The sequence below is a fragment of the Pseudogymnoascus destructans genome (assembly GCF_001641265.1).
Source record: "Pseudogymnoascus destructans isolate 20631-21 unplaced genomic scaffold scaffold_6, whole genome shotgun sequence".
Classification (NCBI taxonomy): domain Eukaryota; kingdom Fungi; phylum Ascomycota; class Leotiomycetes; order Thelebolales; family Thelebolaceae; genus Pseudogymnoascus; species Pseudogymnoascus destructans.
The window spans coordinates 1607023-1622468 of NW_020167525.1; the positions used below are offsets into that span (position 1 = coordinate 1607023).

The following is a 15446-nucleotide window of genomic DNA, read 5'->3' on the forward strand; positions in this document are numbered from 1 at the left end:
TCGTACATACCGCAAACAGTCCGCTTCCATCCCGACCCAATGATACTTTGGGGCGAGCAATTGGTAGGTTTTTCTGCCACTTGGGTGTGCTGACGACACTTGATCGTGCGCTTCCAGGATCAGTTTCGTACATAGGTCAGTGTGGCGATTCACACATAGGCGGCCTTTGTATAGGAGGAGCTGGTCGTTCATCGCGAATCCGTCCGGTAGGGGTTGTTTCGCGCGAGTCTCAGTGAACGACTTCCGATTGTCCGCACATAGCGCCTCTATTAAATTGAAGGGCACCTGGGGCTTGGCGGTGTCCATTGAATTAATGGATGCTATGTAGCTCTCGGCGAGTTCGGTGCTGATTCGGGGGTGTAGGCAGCTTGGACCTAACAATACCCTCGCCCTACTATCGAGTTTGACTTTCTGCTGCGTTACCAGGGCTCAGAATATCAGCCTTCTGATTATTCTTGCCTGCGGTGTACGTGATGCAGAAATTGAAGTCGGAGAGTAGCTCCATCCACCGAACCTGTTTCGCTGTGAGAATCTTGGTAGACATGAAATATTCCAACGAACGGTGATCAGTGTAGACGTCAACTCGGTGGCGTACCGAAGCCAACTCGGGCCTCCATTTTCCAAAGGCTTTCACGATTGCGAATAGTTCCTTGTCGTGGATCTCCCAGTTGATCTCATGTCTGGATAGGACGTGACTGTAGAAGCTTACTGGGTACCATCGCTTGTCAGGGTGTTCTTGAGACAGGACACCAGCTACCACTCCATCAGAGGAGTCGGTCTCTAGCTTCGTAGGCAATTCGGGGTTGAAGTGGTGAAGTGCCTGTACCACTAAAAGTTGTTGTCGCAATTCCTCGAACGCATCCTCACATTCGTCTGTCCACCGGAACGGCTCCGAGGGACTAGTGATGGTGGTGAGGGGCTTTGCTATTTTGCCAAAATTACGAATGAATTGTCTATAGAAGCCACAGAATCCTAGGTAGGACTTCACACCCGTAACAGTGGTCGGTCGGATCCAGTTACGAAGGGGTTCGATTTTGTCAGGGTCCGCTTCGACACCGGAGGTAGTGAGAACATAACCCAAGTATTTTGTCCTGGTGACGTTGAACTCGCATTTGTTCAAATCAGCTTGGAGTCCAGCTTCTCGGAGACGCTGTAGGACCTTATGCACATGGTCTATGTGTTCCGTAGGGTCCTCTGAATAGATTAGGATGTCGTCTAAGTATGCGGTACAGAAGTCGTCTAAGTATTGCATCAGGACGTCATTCATATACCGCTGATAGGTTGCGGGACCGTTCGTCAGTCCAAATGGCAGCACTTTGCACTTATAGGATCCATAGCGAGTCCAAAAGGTCGTGTACTCTTCCGAGTCGGGGTGCATCTGTATACGATGGAAGGCTTGTCTGATATCTAGCTTCGTGAAGATTTTTGCTTTCGACACCCGTCCTAGTAGTTCATCGATACGCGGGATGGGGTAGGGATCGTTCCGGGTGAGACCATTTAACTTCCGGTAATCGATGCAAAATCTTAATTTGCCATCTGCTTTCTTTACGAATAGGATAGGGGATGCAAAGGTGCTGTTGCTGTTGATGATGAATCCCTTTTCCAGGTTTTCCAGCAGGTATTGCTTCGTAGCCTTAAGCTCTTCGGTGCCCTGTCGATATAACGGGGAAAAAGCATTTGGTAAAGGGGCTTCGAGCTGTATCTTGTGGTCGTATATGCGGTGGGGGGGGATTCGATCCGATTCCAACTTCGAAAAGACATCGGTGTACCTCCGGTGCATATGCGGAAGCTTCTGCTGGATGAGGCGGAGCGTTTCTTCGTCCTCTACCAACTCCTTTTCATGAATGATCTGATCGATTTCGTAGATGCTAGTTTGAAAAAACTCGGAGTCGTTTCGCATCATCTCGTGGTGGAAAGCATTTGCACTGATTTCGCATATATGCATGGGCGTAAACCTATGTATTAGGGTTTTCTGCGGTGGGGGAGAAACCTCCTGGTTTCGTGGTGGGTTCGATGGCGTATCGGTGATCTCTTCGTAGTCAGAAGTTATCACTTTCATTTCCATTGAACGTCCGAAACCATTCCGACTCGGAGACTTGTCCTGTGATAGCTGCACTTTGGAAACGAGCCTTGAACTCTGGGAAGGTTTCGCTAGCATGCCCTTTCTCTCCCATTTGCAGGTCGTCGAAGAGGTTCCTGGCCTGTTCCGTCTCGTTGCCTGTGAGGTAGTATGAACCTAGTAGATCCATCATCTCCTCAGCACTGCGGAACCCATGCATAGCGGACAGGTATTGGGGCTCTAGGTAGGTCTTCGCCAGTCCGGTGTAATGGTGGGTGCACCAGATGTGAGAATCTAGCCACCCAAGGAAGGGATGATTTTACTAAGACACACTGTCTTAGGAAACAGAGCCAAAGGGTTGTAGCTTAGACTATTCCACAACGCAGCAATCAGGTGTATGATGTAGTGAAGTGGTTTAGACAAGTTGTAACAAATGTTGAGTCTGAGAACTCAGGGGTAAGTCAGAGGTTAGCACCTCACTGACTTTTTAGAAACAAAGAATAACAAGATTAATGCTTGGAAGCTTGGAAAAGACGTGGAAGTATGTGATAGTCGATTTACTGTATTGCCTGCTTGCCCTTTCTTAAGGAAAGGGCAATCCTATTTATGCCAAAGGAGTGTAGTTCTCTCATTTTCCATGACTTTCCATGACTAACCAGGCTTGGTAAATGTATTAGAAATCAAGTGCGACCCACAACTAGCTTGCTAATCATGTAGTGAACGTAAGAGAATCCCATAGAACCATCTCTTGGGTTCCTAGCCTATAGGAAGTGAAAAGGAGGTCCAAGGTCAGAGTACCTATAGATAAATTATGTCATAACTTAACCAATCTTGTGGGTAACTAAGGAGCGATGACGTGTAATGAATCATAGAGGGTTGTAGAAGCTTCTAGAGCTATCGTTCATGTTCCTAGGCCTCTAGTTGGTAGAGATATGCCATGTGGTAGTATTGGCCCACCCCCTTAAGGAGGAGATTTTCTTAATAACTTGTTCAATGAGTGTTCAAATGATATGCCGTGATGTATGTAGCATAAACAGATGTAGTAGAAGAGTTTGCAGCAATCGTTGAGTAGTATTGCTTCTGTTGTTGGTGTGATAAGCCAAGATATGTATGTTGACTTGTAGGTTTGAGAAGGAGATTTCTAAGTTTGCTCTTGAGTTTGATAGCAAACTGAGTGCAACGAATGTTAGTATGACACCCTAGAACCATATCCTAAGTTGATTCTAGGACTTTATAGAGGTTGAAACCTCGAGTTTGCCCTTATGGTAGTCAGCTCGAGGGGTTAAACAAGACAGTATTATTGACTAAATTGAGGAGGACGTCTTGAAGTTGTCGAGTCGGATTTTCCATTACGCCACCATGACCATTACACCACCTCTTAACGTTAACTTACCGCTTTATATTCCACTATTTAACTTAGCCTCGTGTGGTTTTTATGTGTAGAGATGTCTTAAAATGGCGGATATGAGCAAGGCACTAAGATAAGGTACGCTATGCCTATTAGCACGATTGAGAGTATTAAGCCAATGAATTACAAGCTTGTGTATGGCAGAGCGGACGGGATACCCAATTCTCTTGAGTCTATGGTCATATGTGATTGTTCTTTCAGTATGGCGCAATATAAGGAGTGTTGAGAAACCCGAATCGAGAGAAAATGTATATTGCCATCTGGATATCCTCCACTGTGCATGTCCCTCTCTAGCATTGAAACCAAAGTTCCAGCTCTGAGTGTATTATTCACGTCCTCCAACCCTCTTACTCAAAATAACATACGCCTCCTCCACCTCCCTCCCATCCCTCAACATCCTCCGCGGCGGGCTATACTCATCCTTCCCATACCCAATCTCCTCATAAAACCCCTTAGCCACCTTATTCCTCGTAAAGCAACTCAACATAACCTTCTCCACCCCAATCCTCCGCGCCACACCCTCCACAAGCATCATAAGCCTCCTCCCCAGCCCAGACCGCCTCAGCGAGGGCGCAAGGTGAATCTCATAAACGTAAAGGACCTCCTGCTCATCTTCGATCGTAGGCATAAAACTGACAAACGCCTCGATAATATCCCCTAACTTTCCCGCTTCTTCCACGTCATGGGGTTTGGAGCTGCGGACGAGAAGGTATTTCAACTCGAGAAGGCGCATCTCTCGCCGTTTGGCGGCGGGTTTCCATCCTTGCTTGCTGGCGGAGTAATCACCTTTGCTGCTTTCTTCTACCAGGGAAAAGCAAGCTGTGAGTTCATCACGGGTGAGATTGGATGAATTTTGGAGTTCGATCGTGTATTTCTCCTCAGTTGCGGGGTGCGTGAAAGACGGCCATGGGGTGCTGTGGATGTTAGTCATGTGAGTCTAGATTGGCAAGGACGCACTTACTCAGTTGGTAAATAATCCTTAATAAAATCAGTCAAAGTCTTCGCATTCGCAACATCAATCCCGATCGGCTTCTTAGTATTTGCCATTCTGCGCGTTCGTATCTCAAAATCCCAAGCACCCGTCCTTCTGTGCTGTTTACAATTACCCAATTCGGCGCCTTCAAAAGCGGTGAGGTAGAGCAGAATTTATAATCTCCGTCATCTGGCTCTCGATGGATTCATGCGATTTGCTCCAGGCAGTTATATGCGCAACCTCCGATTGATTGTTTAGGTTGTGGAGGATGCGATGGATTAGTTGGCCCGCCGCCACGGTTTGTGCGCGGTGCATATGTAATGGTGGGAGTCGCTTCTTCGCCAGTGAAGCGGCACGGCGACCGAAGTCTAGATTTGGGCCAACTCTTAGCTTGGAACATGTAGGTCGTCCTTTCCCAAGTCGCCACTGCTTTTTATTAAAGCCTTGAGGATTATGCGCTAATTAAAGTAGTTCTTACAACGAGGGAAGGTGCTGAGTCTATGGCGACGAGTTTTACGAGACACGAGGCGCATCGCCGATCTTGAGACAAGAGCGGAGACAAGAAAGATGGCGAGGGATGAGTTTGAGCGGAATAAAAACGTGAAAGATATTGTGAGTTTTACATATCTAGTCTTTACCAATGGGAGGGGTGGGTGTGGTTGGTGAACGAGTGGGGGGGAAGTCGCGACACTGCCTTCTTTACTTGGAGCTGTCAAACCCGACATTGGAATTATTGAAGCTGAAGCTAATGATGGGGGAACAGTCACAGATCAAATACCTCATATCAACGGGGAAATCACAATGGGGTGCCACGGAGCGATATGTCGACGGGTTATGAGCTCTCGTTAAACCTAGGCCCATACGAAGCAACAATCCGCCGCCAGGCGCAATAGCCATGGAGTTGCAGGAGAGCGGGTGGATATTCTGGACACGGAGTCAGGCGAAATAGGCTTCAAGGAAGAGAACCCATAGTGTATAGAGCGGTTTTGTACATATTGTAATATATCATACACTTCCCCAGTCCGTCCACTTGTCTATCCCACCCCAAAACGCCATAAATGCTATGCCTCCTTCACATCTGTATGTCTTACAACCCTTTCTCCCCCTCCAAAGCCTTCATTACCCCCCCCCCCCGACAGGACCAATACGCATGTCGTCCACCAATTGCCCGTCCCGCCTCCTCAATAACAGTATCCAACACCCAATCCTCCACCCCAACTCATCCCTGGCGCTGCTTATGCTTCGGGTTCACCGAGCAGATGATATACACATGTCCCTTCCCTTTCTTGCCTCCCTTCCTCCTAACGGACTATATCTTATTAGCCTCTGCCTCTGCCATCTAAACCTATAACCCCAGCTCCCGCCGTCCGAACCAAGCAACAAAGAGAAACGTTTAACGTACCTTACACCCCTCACAAAGCTTCTTCACCGAACTCCTAACCTTCATTCCCCTAACCTGCTCCGTCACAACAGCCATATCCACCCCCTTCATCGCCACAGCTACAGCAGTAGGCCTCGTCGTCGCAGCCGCTGTCTTCGCCAATGCTACGGAAGAAAGCGCTCGTGTGGGAGCTACGCATTTGCTGAGTGATGGGCGCAGCGCAACGCGTGCGGAGAGGAGGAGGCGCGGGAGCATTGTTGGGTTGGTGGGGATGAGAGAGGAGGGTTTCGTATGTCGCCGGGCGAGTGTGGTGGTTGTAGTTTTGGTGGGAGGTGGTGGTGAGGATGGGGAGGTGGGAAATTTGGGTGGTTGTTGGTGCCTGTGATTTTAGGCTGACATGGCTTTTGGGAGGGAACTGTAGCAACGACAGACGGCTTGGGCTTATGAATACTGGTGTAGTTTGGAGTTTGTAAAAGGTGTTTTTGATGGGTGAGATTATTTAATTGGGTTCTATGTTTATTAGTCTCGTTTAATGCCCAATTGATGGTGGCCATGTCTCAATGGCTGGATACAACTTCGGCCAGGGGCATAAAAATCCAACACAACTATTTCACACCCAGTCACACACCACATCCCAAAATCAAACCAATCTATTACATATAATATACCCAACCTAACCTACACCTCCCCCTTCCTCCTCCTCCACCACGCCTTCCCCTCCTTCAAAACGCCCATCACAAGCGGCACCCCCATCGGCCCCAAAAGCGGCAAATAAACCGCCACCCGATGCTCATCCGGAAAGTACACCTGGCCCACCATACTCTTCTCAAAGAACGCCCTCTCCGCCGCCTCCTCCGCCACCCTCGCATTCTCTAACCCCGCGACCCCCCCCAGGCCACTACACGCGGCTTCAAGGTGTGTAAGGGTGGTGGAGACGCCGTCCGCGACGCTGCGCGGGATGGAGATGGAGGGGAGCGCGAGGGTGAGGCGCGCAAGGGAGCCGAGGGTGGAGGAGGCTTTGAGCAGGAGCCCGGCGCTGCGGACGCGCGTTAGGGTGTTGAGGCGGAGGGGAAGGGTGAGGGATTCGGGGGCGCCGATCAGGGCGAGGAGGTGGGTTGAGAAGGTTAGCATTGCGGGGCGGAGGTCGTCGCTGGCGGGTGTTAGTATATTTGTAGTTAAAATGGGGATGGGCGAGGGGGCTTACATGTTAGGTTGGATGATGACACCACCCCATTGCGGGATGAGCCAGCTCTTGCTGCCGCCTTCGACTTCCATGTCACCGATGTAGATGATGAAGTTTAGCGTTGGAGCGCCACCGATGCTGGGGCTTAACGGCCACTCCGCGTGGTTGATGAAGCCACTCAAGTCTTCTTTGCGAAGGACATCACCCGTCACGCCGGTCTGGGCGTAGAGCTGAACTTGCGTGTCAATTGTGAAATTGCTGATCGCCGAAAAGCTATCCAGAAGGGGCTTCATGTGCTCCTCCAGCGCTTGCTCGATAGCCCACGTTGAGGGTGTGGCGGAGGGCGTGAAGAGAGAGAATGTCAAGTGGTATGTCCGCGAGTACTTCATCGAACGGGTGGACCGCTTGGCGAGTGCTTCTGCGACCTCAGGGGCTAACGCCTTGGGGCTCCGTTCTGGTGGCGACGAGCTGGTGGCGAGGAGGTAGGCAATCATGGCCTGTTCTTCGGCGAAAATCTCGCGCAGGTTGGTCGCGATGTAGGTTGCCAGCGGGGCCGAGGAGGATGCGCTCGTGGGGACCTGGTTTGGTGTGTAGTGGATGTCGAGGGTTGGTGCATATGGCTGCAGGACAGCTTCTGTGGTTTGCCCAGGGAGCAGGCGGACGAGCAGTGCAACTTCTTCATCGTTCTGGTTTGCGCTAGGAAGGACGGAAGTGTTCGCGGGGGTGTGTGGGGGTACCTGGTGACCGGAGAGTTGTAGCCGTAGGTGATGGGCGGAGAAGTCGTTGAGGTCGTCAAGAGCGAGCTGTGTAGCGCGTAGAAGGTTCTGTGCTTCTTGGTCCTGCAGAGAGCCGGTGTCGATGGAGATGCGGAGTGGAAAAACTGGCCGGCAAGCCTGCACTGTTAGTATTTGATGTACGGGGCACAAGAATCACCAACGGGGTCAACCCACTCGTCCATCCGCCCAATCCATCATGGCATCCAGGGGAAGATCCGCCCGGTATATAGCTGTAGTCCACCACCATATCGGCAGGCCAATGAAGAGCACAATGGCCCAGAATACGGCGATCACATAGAGCCTGATGCGGATGTTCTCTGGCTTCTCAGGAGGAGGCCCCTTATTTTTCGGGATTGCGGCCACAGCGTCAGCGGGGGCTTCCCCGTCATCAATGACATGCTTGCCCGTGCGCTGGACAGCGTTTGAAGCCTCAGCTTCGTCAGTCGTGGGCGTTGCCATGGGGGGCTGTCTCTCTATTTACGCATGGTCGTGGGTGGTCCAATGTGAACAACGCGGCGCGGAGGTTGCCGCTGATGGGATTGATTAGATTTGATTAGAGTTGATTAGATTAGAGATGATTAGATTAGAACTGATTAGATTAAAATTGATTAGATTAAAATTGATTAGATTTGATTAGATTTGGTTAGATTAGATTAGATTAGGGATGCTCCTCAAAAAGTGAGCGTCATACTGGGGAATTTCACGTATGCCCCGCAAGTATGAGATGTTTTAAAATGTGAAAGTGCGATAATACGCGTATAAATAAATACCATAACAATACCATAACAATACCATAACAATACCATAACAATACCATAACAATACCATAACAATACCATAACAATACCATAACAATACCATAACAATACCATAACAATACCATAACAATACCATAACAATATCACAACAATACCACAACATACCACATCTTTACCACAACAATTGCTGCACTGCAACCCTCATCTGTAGGGTTTAGATTCTTTCACCGTAAATCCACACAGCCACATACAACACATGCTGTTTTATTACATCGCACGTGAAATTTCGGCATAACATTTCCACCGCAACCGATGTCCCATACATACTATACACAGTACGTACTTCTCCACACTTTTCGTTCATCGTGTTCGGCCCCCACCTAACCGTATCCGCCAATCACAATTCTCTTAATATTTTTGAGGGGCTGCCACAAGACGCGGCACCATAAAATGCCGAGGCATTGGTCGCGTTGGTTTCTTCCCCCTGTACCAGTACGTACTCTTGCTCCCAACTTCCCGACTTTCAAAGCTTCCCAACTTCCTTCCTATCGACGTCGTCGGCGTGACCTGGCCCCAGGCCTTTCTTTGGTCTTGAGCTAGCGCCAGTACACGTAGAGATATATTTTATATACATATACCAAAAACTACCTACAGTACATTTATATATTTTATACCGAGAGCCGCTACTCTATATTTATCATTATCCTCACATTCCTCTCATCCTTGGTCATTGGTCATTGGTTTGGATTACAACATCATAACATAACGCCCTGCTCCAACTCTCGCCCGCTGTGGTAAACCCGGCCTTAATCACTTCAACATCATATAACCTTCTTGAAACTCTATCGCCATGCCTGGTAAGTTGTTCTGCCCCTCCTCTTTGCGCCGCGAGAGATACTAACAAGACAACCCCTCAGCTCCCCTCGCCGTCACCGTCCCAGCAGCTGCTGCGGCCCTTGCCTACTTAAACGCCAAAGGCAAAATCGGCTACGATTACCACCTAGTCACATCCTTCCTCTCCGCCATCTTCCGCGGCAGGTGGCGTCAGTTTAAGGGCCGCCTCTCGCTCTTTTATATTCTTGAGGAAGCTGCGCTCAACCCGAAGACCGCCCACAATGTCTACCTCATCTTCGAAGGACGGCAATGGACCTACAAGCAATTTTACGGCATGGCGCTCAAGTACGGAACATGGCTGAAGGAGCATCACGACGTCAAGCCGAAGGAGATTGTGGCCATGGAGTTTGGGAACTCGGAGACGTTCATGTTCATGTGGTTCGGTCTGTGGGCTATTGGCGCGCGACCTGCCTTCTTGAATTACAACCTGACTGGCAAGGCTCTGGGACATTGCGTCAAGGTCTCCACCGCGAGACTGGTCGTCGTTGACCCGCAATATGCCGACAACATCACAGACGAACTCAAGGGTGACCTCCTGGGCGTCGAGTTTGTCATTTTCTCGCCCGACCTCAAGGCCAAGGCAGAATGCATTGAGCCCCTTCGCTCTCCAGATGAGGACCGCTACGAGGATAAGGGGCAGAACATGGCCATTCTAATCTACACATCCGGTACTACCGGCCTTCCGAAACCAGCAATTGTCAGTTGGACCAAGTGCATTATCTCGTCCGTCTTCCCAAGCAAGTGGCTGAGCCTCAAGCACTCCGATATCTTTTACACAGTAAGTCTCGTCGCAAAAACCTAGCTCCTATTATCCTAACAATCCTAGTCCATGCCTCTATACCATTCCTCCGCAGCACTCCTCGGCACGCTGAACGTCATGGGCAGTGGTGCCACTGTCTGCATCGGCCGCAAATTCAGCACAAAGCTCTTCTGGCCTGAAGTCCGCGCTTGCAATGCTACCGTCATCCAATACGTCGGCGAGACATGCCGCTATCTCCTCGCCGCACCACCGCAGGTCGACCCAGTGACGGGCGAGAACCTCGACCTCAAGAACAACGTCCAAACCGCATTCGGCAACGGCCTGCGCCCCGACGTGTGGAACGCCTTCAAGACCCGCTTCGGCATCGACACCATCGCCGAGTTCTACGCCGCCACCGAGGGCACATCCGGCTCCTGGAACCTGTCGCGGAACGACTTCTCCCTCGGCGCCATCGGCCGCGTCGGTGCCATCGCCAGCAGGCTATTCAGCGGTCAAGCCGCCATCGTCACCGTAGACTGGGAGAAGGAAGAGCCGTGGCGCGATCCCAAGACCGGGCTGGGCAAGAAGGTCGCTGTGGGCGATCCCGGCGAGCTCCTGCTCGCCCTCGACGCCGCAGACATCGAGAAGGGCTTCCAGGGGTACTTCAACAACAAGAAGGCCACGTCGGGCAAGATCCTGCGCAGCGTCCTTGTCAAGGACGACGCCTTCTTCCGCACCGGCGACGTCGTCCGCAGGGACTCGGAGGGACGCACCTACTTCGTCGACCGCATCGGCGACACCTTCCGCTGGAAGAGCGAGAACGTCTCCACCAACGAGGTGAGCGAGGTCATGGGCTACCACGCCGCTGTGCACGAGGCGAACGTCTATGGTGTTGAGCTCCCCCACCACGACGGGCGCGCAGGCTGCGCTGCCGTCATCCTTGCTGAGGCGCCGAGCGAGCCCCTCATGAAGAGCTTGGCGGAGCATGTGAAGGCGCTGCCACGGTTTGCGATTCCGATATTCCTGAGGATCACGGATGGTGGCGGACCGATCACGGGGACGAATAAGCAGCAGAAGCATACGCTGAGGGCGGAGGGTGTGGATCCGGGGAAGGTGGTGGGGGGGAATCAGATTTATTGGTTGAAGAATGGGACGTATACGCCGTTTACGAAGGGGGATTGGGAGGAGTTGAGTGGGGGGAGGGTGAAGTTGTAAATAATTGGGCAGGGAGGGATATGAGAAGAATTGGGTTTTTGTATAGTTAATGTGTTGCTGTATATAGTCCTCTTTGCGATCTTTTTTCACATCTATAGGTAAGTAGATTTTCTGAAATTATCTATGATATATCAATTCCTGCAGCTTAAATCGGTGGTATCAATTCGCAATCCCTCCACAAGACATGTTGGTGGCACAACCACTCCTCACCGCCCACCCATTACCCAATTAGGCAATTTATAAACTTTTCTCAGCCTCGCCACCACCACCAAACTCACATCCCACTTTTCCCTTCACAAAAAAAAGCTTATCATCACGTGTCACGGCACCAAATACAGTTTTCAAATAAACAACCTACGCCTCCCTCCTACCCCTCCAACCACCCCTCTCCACCCTTCCACAAACCCTCATACTCCAGCTTCATACCCCGCAAGCCGAAGAACAGGCAGGATGCCTATCTCCAAGAAAGCCAGAGTGAGTCTCGCCACCGCACCACACCCCAGAGCCGGGGACGCGTATGAACGGCCGAGAGAGATACTAATACCCTCACAGGTCCAGCGCGAGCACAAGAAGGCTGATGCAGCCGGTACCCGCGTCCCCGTCAAGGCCAACGGTCTCCCCGTCAAGGCTCCCAAGGCGACTTCCATAGTACGGCTCCCTCTTCCCTCCCTGCGTTTCTCCTTCTCTCCCTCCCGCGGCAGGGTTACGTTCCTGGTGCCTGGCGGATGTGGCGCGGACGGGCTTATCATGAGAAAAAATGAATGAAGAATGAAACTAACACCCCCCAGTGCGCAAACTGCCGCAAGGAGATCGTCAGCTCGAATAAGACCCAGCTACAGGTGCATGCCGAGACGCATGACCAGAAGCTGTGGTCGAAGGAGAAGTGCTGGCCTAATGACTTTTCGGCTGCTGCTTAAGTGAGTCGAGTCGGCGTGGGAGGTGGTGAGGGTGAAGAGGTATGGCCAACGTCTGGGATGAAAAGTAGATGTGGGATGGGGTGGATGGTGTTTGCTGGGCGGGCTGCGAGGGGAGAGGCTGGCTGGCGTCTTTAATGGCTACTGATATGAAGTTTTACCCTGAGCCTGGCTTGCTGTGGTGTTTTGGCTTTGGTGTTTAATGTGAGCTTGCGGTTATTTGGTTGTGTGTTGGTGAGGTATAAGTGCATGTATGAAAGCAAGTCGCACACATGTCGCACACATCATTTCTGGCAGTCGATCACCGAATGACCGCATGTACGGCATTATTTGGTTTCTGCTGCCATCCTCCCTTTCTCCACCCCGAAACCACACAGGCAACAGCCCAGCCCAGCCCACACCCCCGCTCCCTCCCCTCTAGCACTTCAACTTTAGGTGCCAAAATTTAACATAAAATGGCCAAAAACAGTTACAAAAACATACAACAGTGGCTAACATTCAGCGAAAGAGCTCCAAGAGGCGGTTGCTATCAACGTGGAGCGAGTGACGGCCTTTGATCGGGACGACGTCTGAATACTTGCATAACAGATGGCCTTGCTGATGCTCTATGTAGAAGGATACAAGACCCTGGCCTAACTTTGCCTAAGATGGCCATGTTACCGTTCATGAACGACTTGACAGACAAGGATGCTAGCACACGGGAAGATTTAACAATGATATCCGAAAGAACCAATGCGACGGATTAGCGAGAGGGCGTCTAATTGATGCCTCGAGGAGTATTCTATTTAGTTACATTCCAAACCCGCCTGTCCAGCCTTCATAATCATACCGAATATCTCTAAATCCTGCCGGGCATCAGCAGCCGTCGTTTTAGCTGTCTTCCCCATTGCAGCAAATGCATAAAGTTCCTTCATCTCCAAGGTGTATGCGTCTTCATATGTCCTCCGAATAACTGACTCTCTATACATCCCGTCTTCAAGCTTCTCACGGATGTGCATGGTTGTCGGTAGACCCTTGATGTACGGGGTATCAAAAACGACCTTAACGGTCTTGTGTTCTCCAAACACCTCGATCGACGCATCAAACCTCGGCACCCAATCAATGCCGGATTCGTACGAGACATCAAATGACGGGTACTGAAATAGAGCACTAGTGTAACGCGTAAGCCCAGGGTCTCACGGGAGTCCAGGGAACCAGGTCAGAAGGCAGGAAGTGAGATCGTATTGCAAGACAGTAGGTCTACGTATGTACAGCGACTATCGGCTGGAGGCCTCCTTCTGAGGCTTCCAGCTCCTTATATCCTACGTTCCTACATGCCCTAGTTTACCGAGCCCTAGTGGCTCCACTGCCAGGCAGCCCCTGAGTTCAGGGCGGCCTCACATGATGGGCCGCCTTACAACTAGATACGTTAGTATTAAGTTGATATTAGATGTTTTTCAACTTACCTCCAGAAAGGTGGACCACTAGTTGAGCACAGAGACGCGCCGAGAACTGAGGTAGGCATACCGAGGGCTTCTCTCATTGCACTCAAATCATGAGCACCCAAGCTACCAAGGTGCCGCCATTGCAGTGCGGATGCTGGTGTGACGGGAATGCCGAGCTCTAGTGTGCGTCATGGGTAACCGGTGGTTGCAAACCGCCGGTCTGAAGATTTTCCAACCCAGACCACGGTCTGGGTTGGAAATACTGAAGAAACCGCCCAGACCGACGTGGGCACCCAGCGGTTCCTTGGCAACCCATCACGTGTGATGAATTGTCACACGTGATGGGTTGCCACACATGATGGGTTGCCACAAATACAATCGTTACTATAGTTATTACTATACAGTTACAATAGACCAATATAGTAGAAACGTTTCATTGGATTTCTACTATCTGTATCCTGCTACTCATTTGCCCTATTCCTGGTATCTTCCATCTCTCCTATCTTAGTTGGCCTGGAAATGAAAACCCCGTCATGTGTAAGCGCATCTGCTGGACAAGCTTCATGTCCTTCTGTTGAATTGTGACTCTCTTTGCGTGGATAGCAGCCAGCTGGGTCACTATAACAATTACTATAATGATTACTATAAACGTGTAGACTCACTTACTTTCAAACTCCTTGACAAGTGTAGTTTCTGCAGCTTCCTGGAGAGCAGAAATTGCAGAAGACTGAAGCTGAAAGTCCTCGCGAGGGTGCAAGTCGCTGATGATCTCACAGATAAGTCGCGTGAATGGCGCACGGGGAAGGAGAGGTTCTGTCGATTTTTGGTACTGTTTGATTTGTCGGAGAGCAACGGCTGTTTTTGATCAGAAAGGATTTATAGTAATAGTTATAGTAATCAACTTACTATAACTATTACTATAAATGACCAGGCTTATAACGATGGCTTTTCTTCGCGGCCTTCTTCACAATCTTCTTTCCGCTGATCCCTGAGGTCTTTCTTGGAGCCTTTCCAGCAGTCTTTTGGGCCGGCATCTTCTTGCTGAACTTTTGACCAGGTGCAAACGTTGGAATTGGACCTTTCCGAACCTTGTGTTGTGTCGCTGGAGGGGTCTGGAGTTGAAGGCGTGCACTCTGGCGAGTTGGAGTGTTTGGCTCAAGTGCTGGTTGTACTTGTGGTTGTCATGACCGAAGTGAATAGTTGGTCAGTTGCATGAATTTGTGGGATTGTTTGAGTGGGGCTTTTTTTCCATCGGGCTCGGTTTCAGATTCGGAGCTTGTGACTGGATCAGGGGCATCGTAGGCAGCGTCCAGATCCATGACACTAAAAGAGGGTTACTATAAGTATTACTATAAGATTTGGGTGCTTTACTTACCAGTTTGCCAGCCAGTTGTAATGGTGGGTGCACCAGATGTGAGAATCTAGCCACCCAAGGAAGGGATGATTTTACTAAGACAACACACTGTCTTAGGAAACAGAGCCAAAGGGTCGTAGCTTAGACTATTCCACAACGCAGCAATCAGGTGTGTGATGTAGTGAAGTGGTTCAGACAAGTTGCAACAAATGTTGAGTCTGGGAACTCAGGGGTAAGTCAGAGGTTAACACCTCACTGACTTTTCAGAAACAAGGAGTAACAAGATGAATGCTTGGAAGCTTGTAAAAGACGTGGAAGTATGTGATAGTCGATTTACTGTATTGTCTGCTTGCCCTTTCTTAAGGAAA

The 15446-nt window shown here is 50.3% G+C and overlaps 6 protein-coding genes across 6 annotated transcripts; 2 read left to right on the plus strand and 4 right to left on the minus strand.

Moving 5' to 3' along the window:
- Nucleotides 1–3645: 3645 nt before the first annotated feature.
- VC83_03639 (uncharacterized protein) lies at nt 3646–4700 on the minus strand. The gene is made up of 2 exons (XM_024467283.1): nt 4429–4700; nt 3646–4381 (listed from the first exon to the last, which is right to left on the minus strand). Exons 1-2 carry the CDS (start codon nt 4512–4514, stop codon nt 3793–3795), a joined length of 675 nt encoding a protein of 224 aa, XP_024325983.1. The 5' UTR covers nt 4515–4700; the 3' UTR covers nt 3646–3792.
- A 410-nt stretch (nt 4701–5110) lies between these two features.
- On the minus strand, nt 5111–6292 carry VC83_03640 (uncharacterized protein). The gene is made up of 2 exons (XM_024467284.1): nt 5843–6292; nt 5111–5749 (listed from the first exon to the last, which is right to left on the minus strand). Exons 1-2 carry the CDS (start codon nt 6074–6076, stop codon nt 5660–5662), a joined length of 324 nt encoding a protein of 107 aa, XP_024325759.1. The 5' UTR covers nt 6077–6292; the 3' UTR covers nt 5111–5659.
- On the minus strand, nt 6293–8334 carry GPI17 (GPI transamidase component). Its single transcript, XM_024467285.1, has 3 exons — nt 7955–8334; nt 7026–7897; nt 6293–6971 (listed from the first exon to the last, which is right to left on the minus strand). The coding sequence occupies exons 1-3, from the start codon at nt 8237–8239 to the stop codon at nt 6500–6502; spliced, it is 1629 nt and encodes a 542-aa protein (XP_024325760.1). The 5' UTR covers nt 8240–8334; the 3' UTR covers nt 6293–6499.
- Nucleotides 8335–8961: 627 nt separating this feature from the next.
- On the plus strand, nt 8962–11386 carry VC83_03642 (uncharacterized protein; the record flags this gene model as incomplete). The annotated part of the gene is made up of 3 exons (XM_024467286.1): nt 8962–9395; nt 9456–10210; nt 10259–11386. The coding sequence occupies exons 1-3, from the start codon at nt 9389–9391 to the stop codon at nt 11384–11386; spliced, it is 1890 nt and encodes a 629-aa protein (XP_024325757.1). The 5' UTR covers nt 8962–9388.
- Nucleotides 11387–11559: 173 nt separating this feature from the next.
- On the plus strand, nt 11560–12496 carry VC83_03643 (uncharacterized protein). Its single transcript, XM_024467287.1, has 3 exons — nt 11560–11860; nt 11939–12034; nt 12175–12496. Exons 1-3 carry the CDS (start codon nt 11837–11839, stop codon nt 12301–12303), a joined length of 249 nt encoding a protein of 82 aa, XP_024325758.1. The 5' UTR covers nt 11560–11836; the 3' UTR covers nt 12304–12496.
- A 589-nt stretch (nt 12497–13085) lies between these two features.
- VC83_03644 (uncharacterized protein) lies at nt 13086–13822 on the minus strand (the record flags this gene model as incomplete). Its single annotated transcript, XM_024467288.1, has 2 exons — nt 13086–13449; nt 13746–13822. 2 exons carry the CDS (start codon nt 13820–13822, stop codon nt 13086–13088), a joined length of 441 nt encoding a protein of 146 aa, XP_024325755.1.
- Nucleotides 13823–15446: the final 1624 nt, after the last annotated feature.

What these genes read in the sequence shown, in the direction of transcription:
- VC83_03639 (XM_024467283.1), bottom strand. Translation starts at nt 4,514, where the DNA reads ATGGCAAATACTAAGAAGCCGATCGGGATTGATGTTGCGAATGCGAAG. An exon ending in AAGGATTATTTACCAACTGA is followed by an intron (nt 4,382 to 4,428) that starts GTAAGTGCGTCC and finishes TAACATCCACAG; the next exon opens with CACCCCATGGCCGTCTTTCA.
- VC83_03643 (XM_024467287.1), top strand. Translation starts at nt 11,837, where the DNA reads ATGCCTATCTCCAAGAAAGCCAGA. An exon ending in CTATCTCCAAGAAAGCCAGA is followed by an intron (nt 11,861 to 11,938) that starts GTGAGTCTCGCC and finishes ATACCCTCACAG; the next exon opens with GTCCAGCGCGAGCACAAGAA. An exon ending in CTCCCAAGGCGACTTCCATA is followed by an intron (nt 12,035 to 12,174) that starts GTACGGCTCCCT and finishes AACACCCCCCAG; the next exon opens with TGCGCAAACTGCCGCAAGGA.
- GPI17 (XM_024467285.1), bottom strand. Translation starts at nt 8,239, where the DNA reads ATGGCAACGCCCACGACTGACGAAGCTGAGGCTTCAAACGCTGTCCAG. An exon ending in TGGATTGGGCGGATGGACGA is followed by an intron (nt 7,898 to 7,954) that starts GTGGGTTGACCC and finishes CTAACAGTGCAG; the next exon opens with GCTTGCCGGCCAGTTTTTCC. An exon ending in GTCATCATCCAACCTAACAT is followed by an intron (nt 6,972 to 7,025) that starts GTAAGCCCCCTC and finishes AACACCCGCCAG; the next exon opens with CGACGACCTCCGCCCCGCAA.
- VC83_03640 (XM_024467284.1), bottom strand. Translation starts at nt 6,076, where the DNA reads ATGCTCCCGCGCCTCCTCCTCTCCGCACGCGTTGCGCTGCGCCCATCA. An exon ending in AGCTTTGTGAGGGGTGTAAG is followed by an intron (nt 5,750 to 5,842) that starts GTACGTTAAACG and finishes AATAAGATATAG; the next exon opens with TCCGTTAGGAGGAAGGGAGG.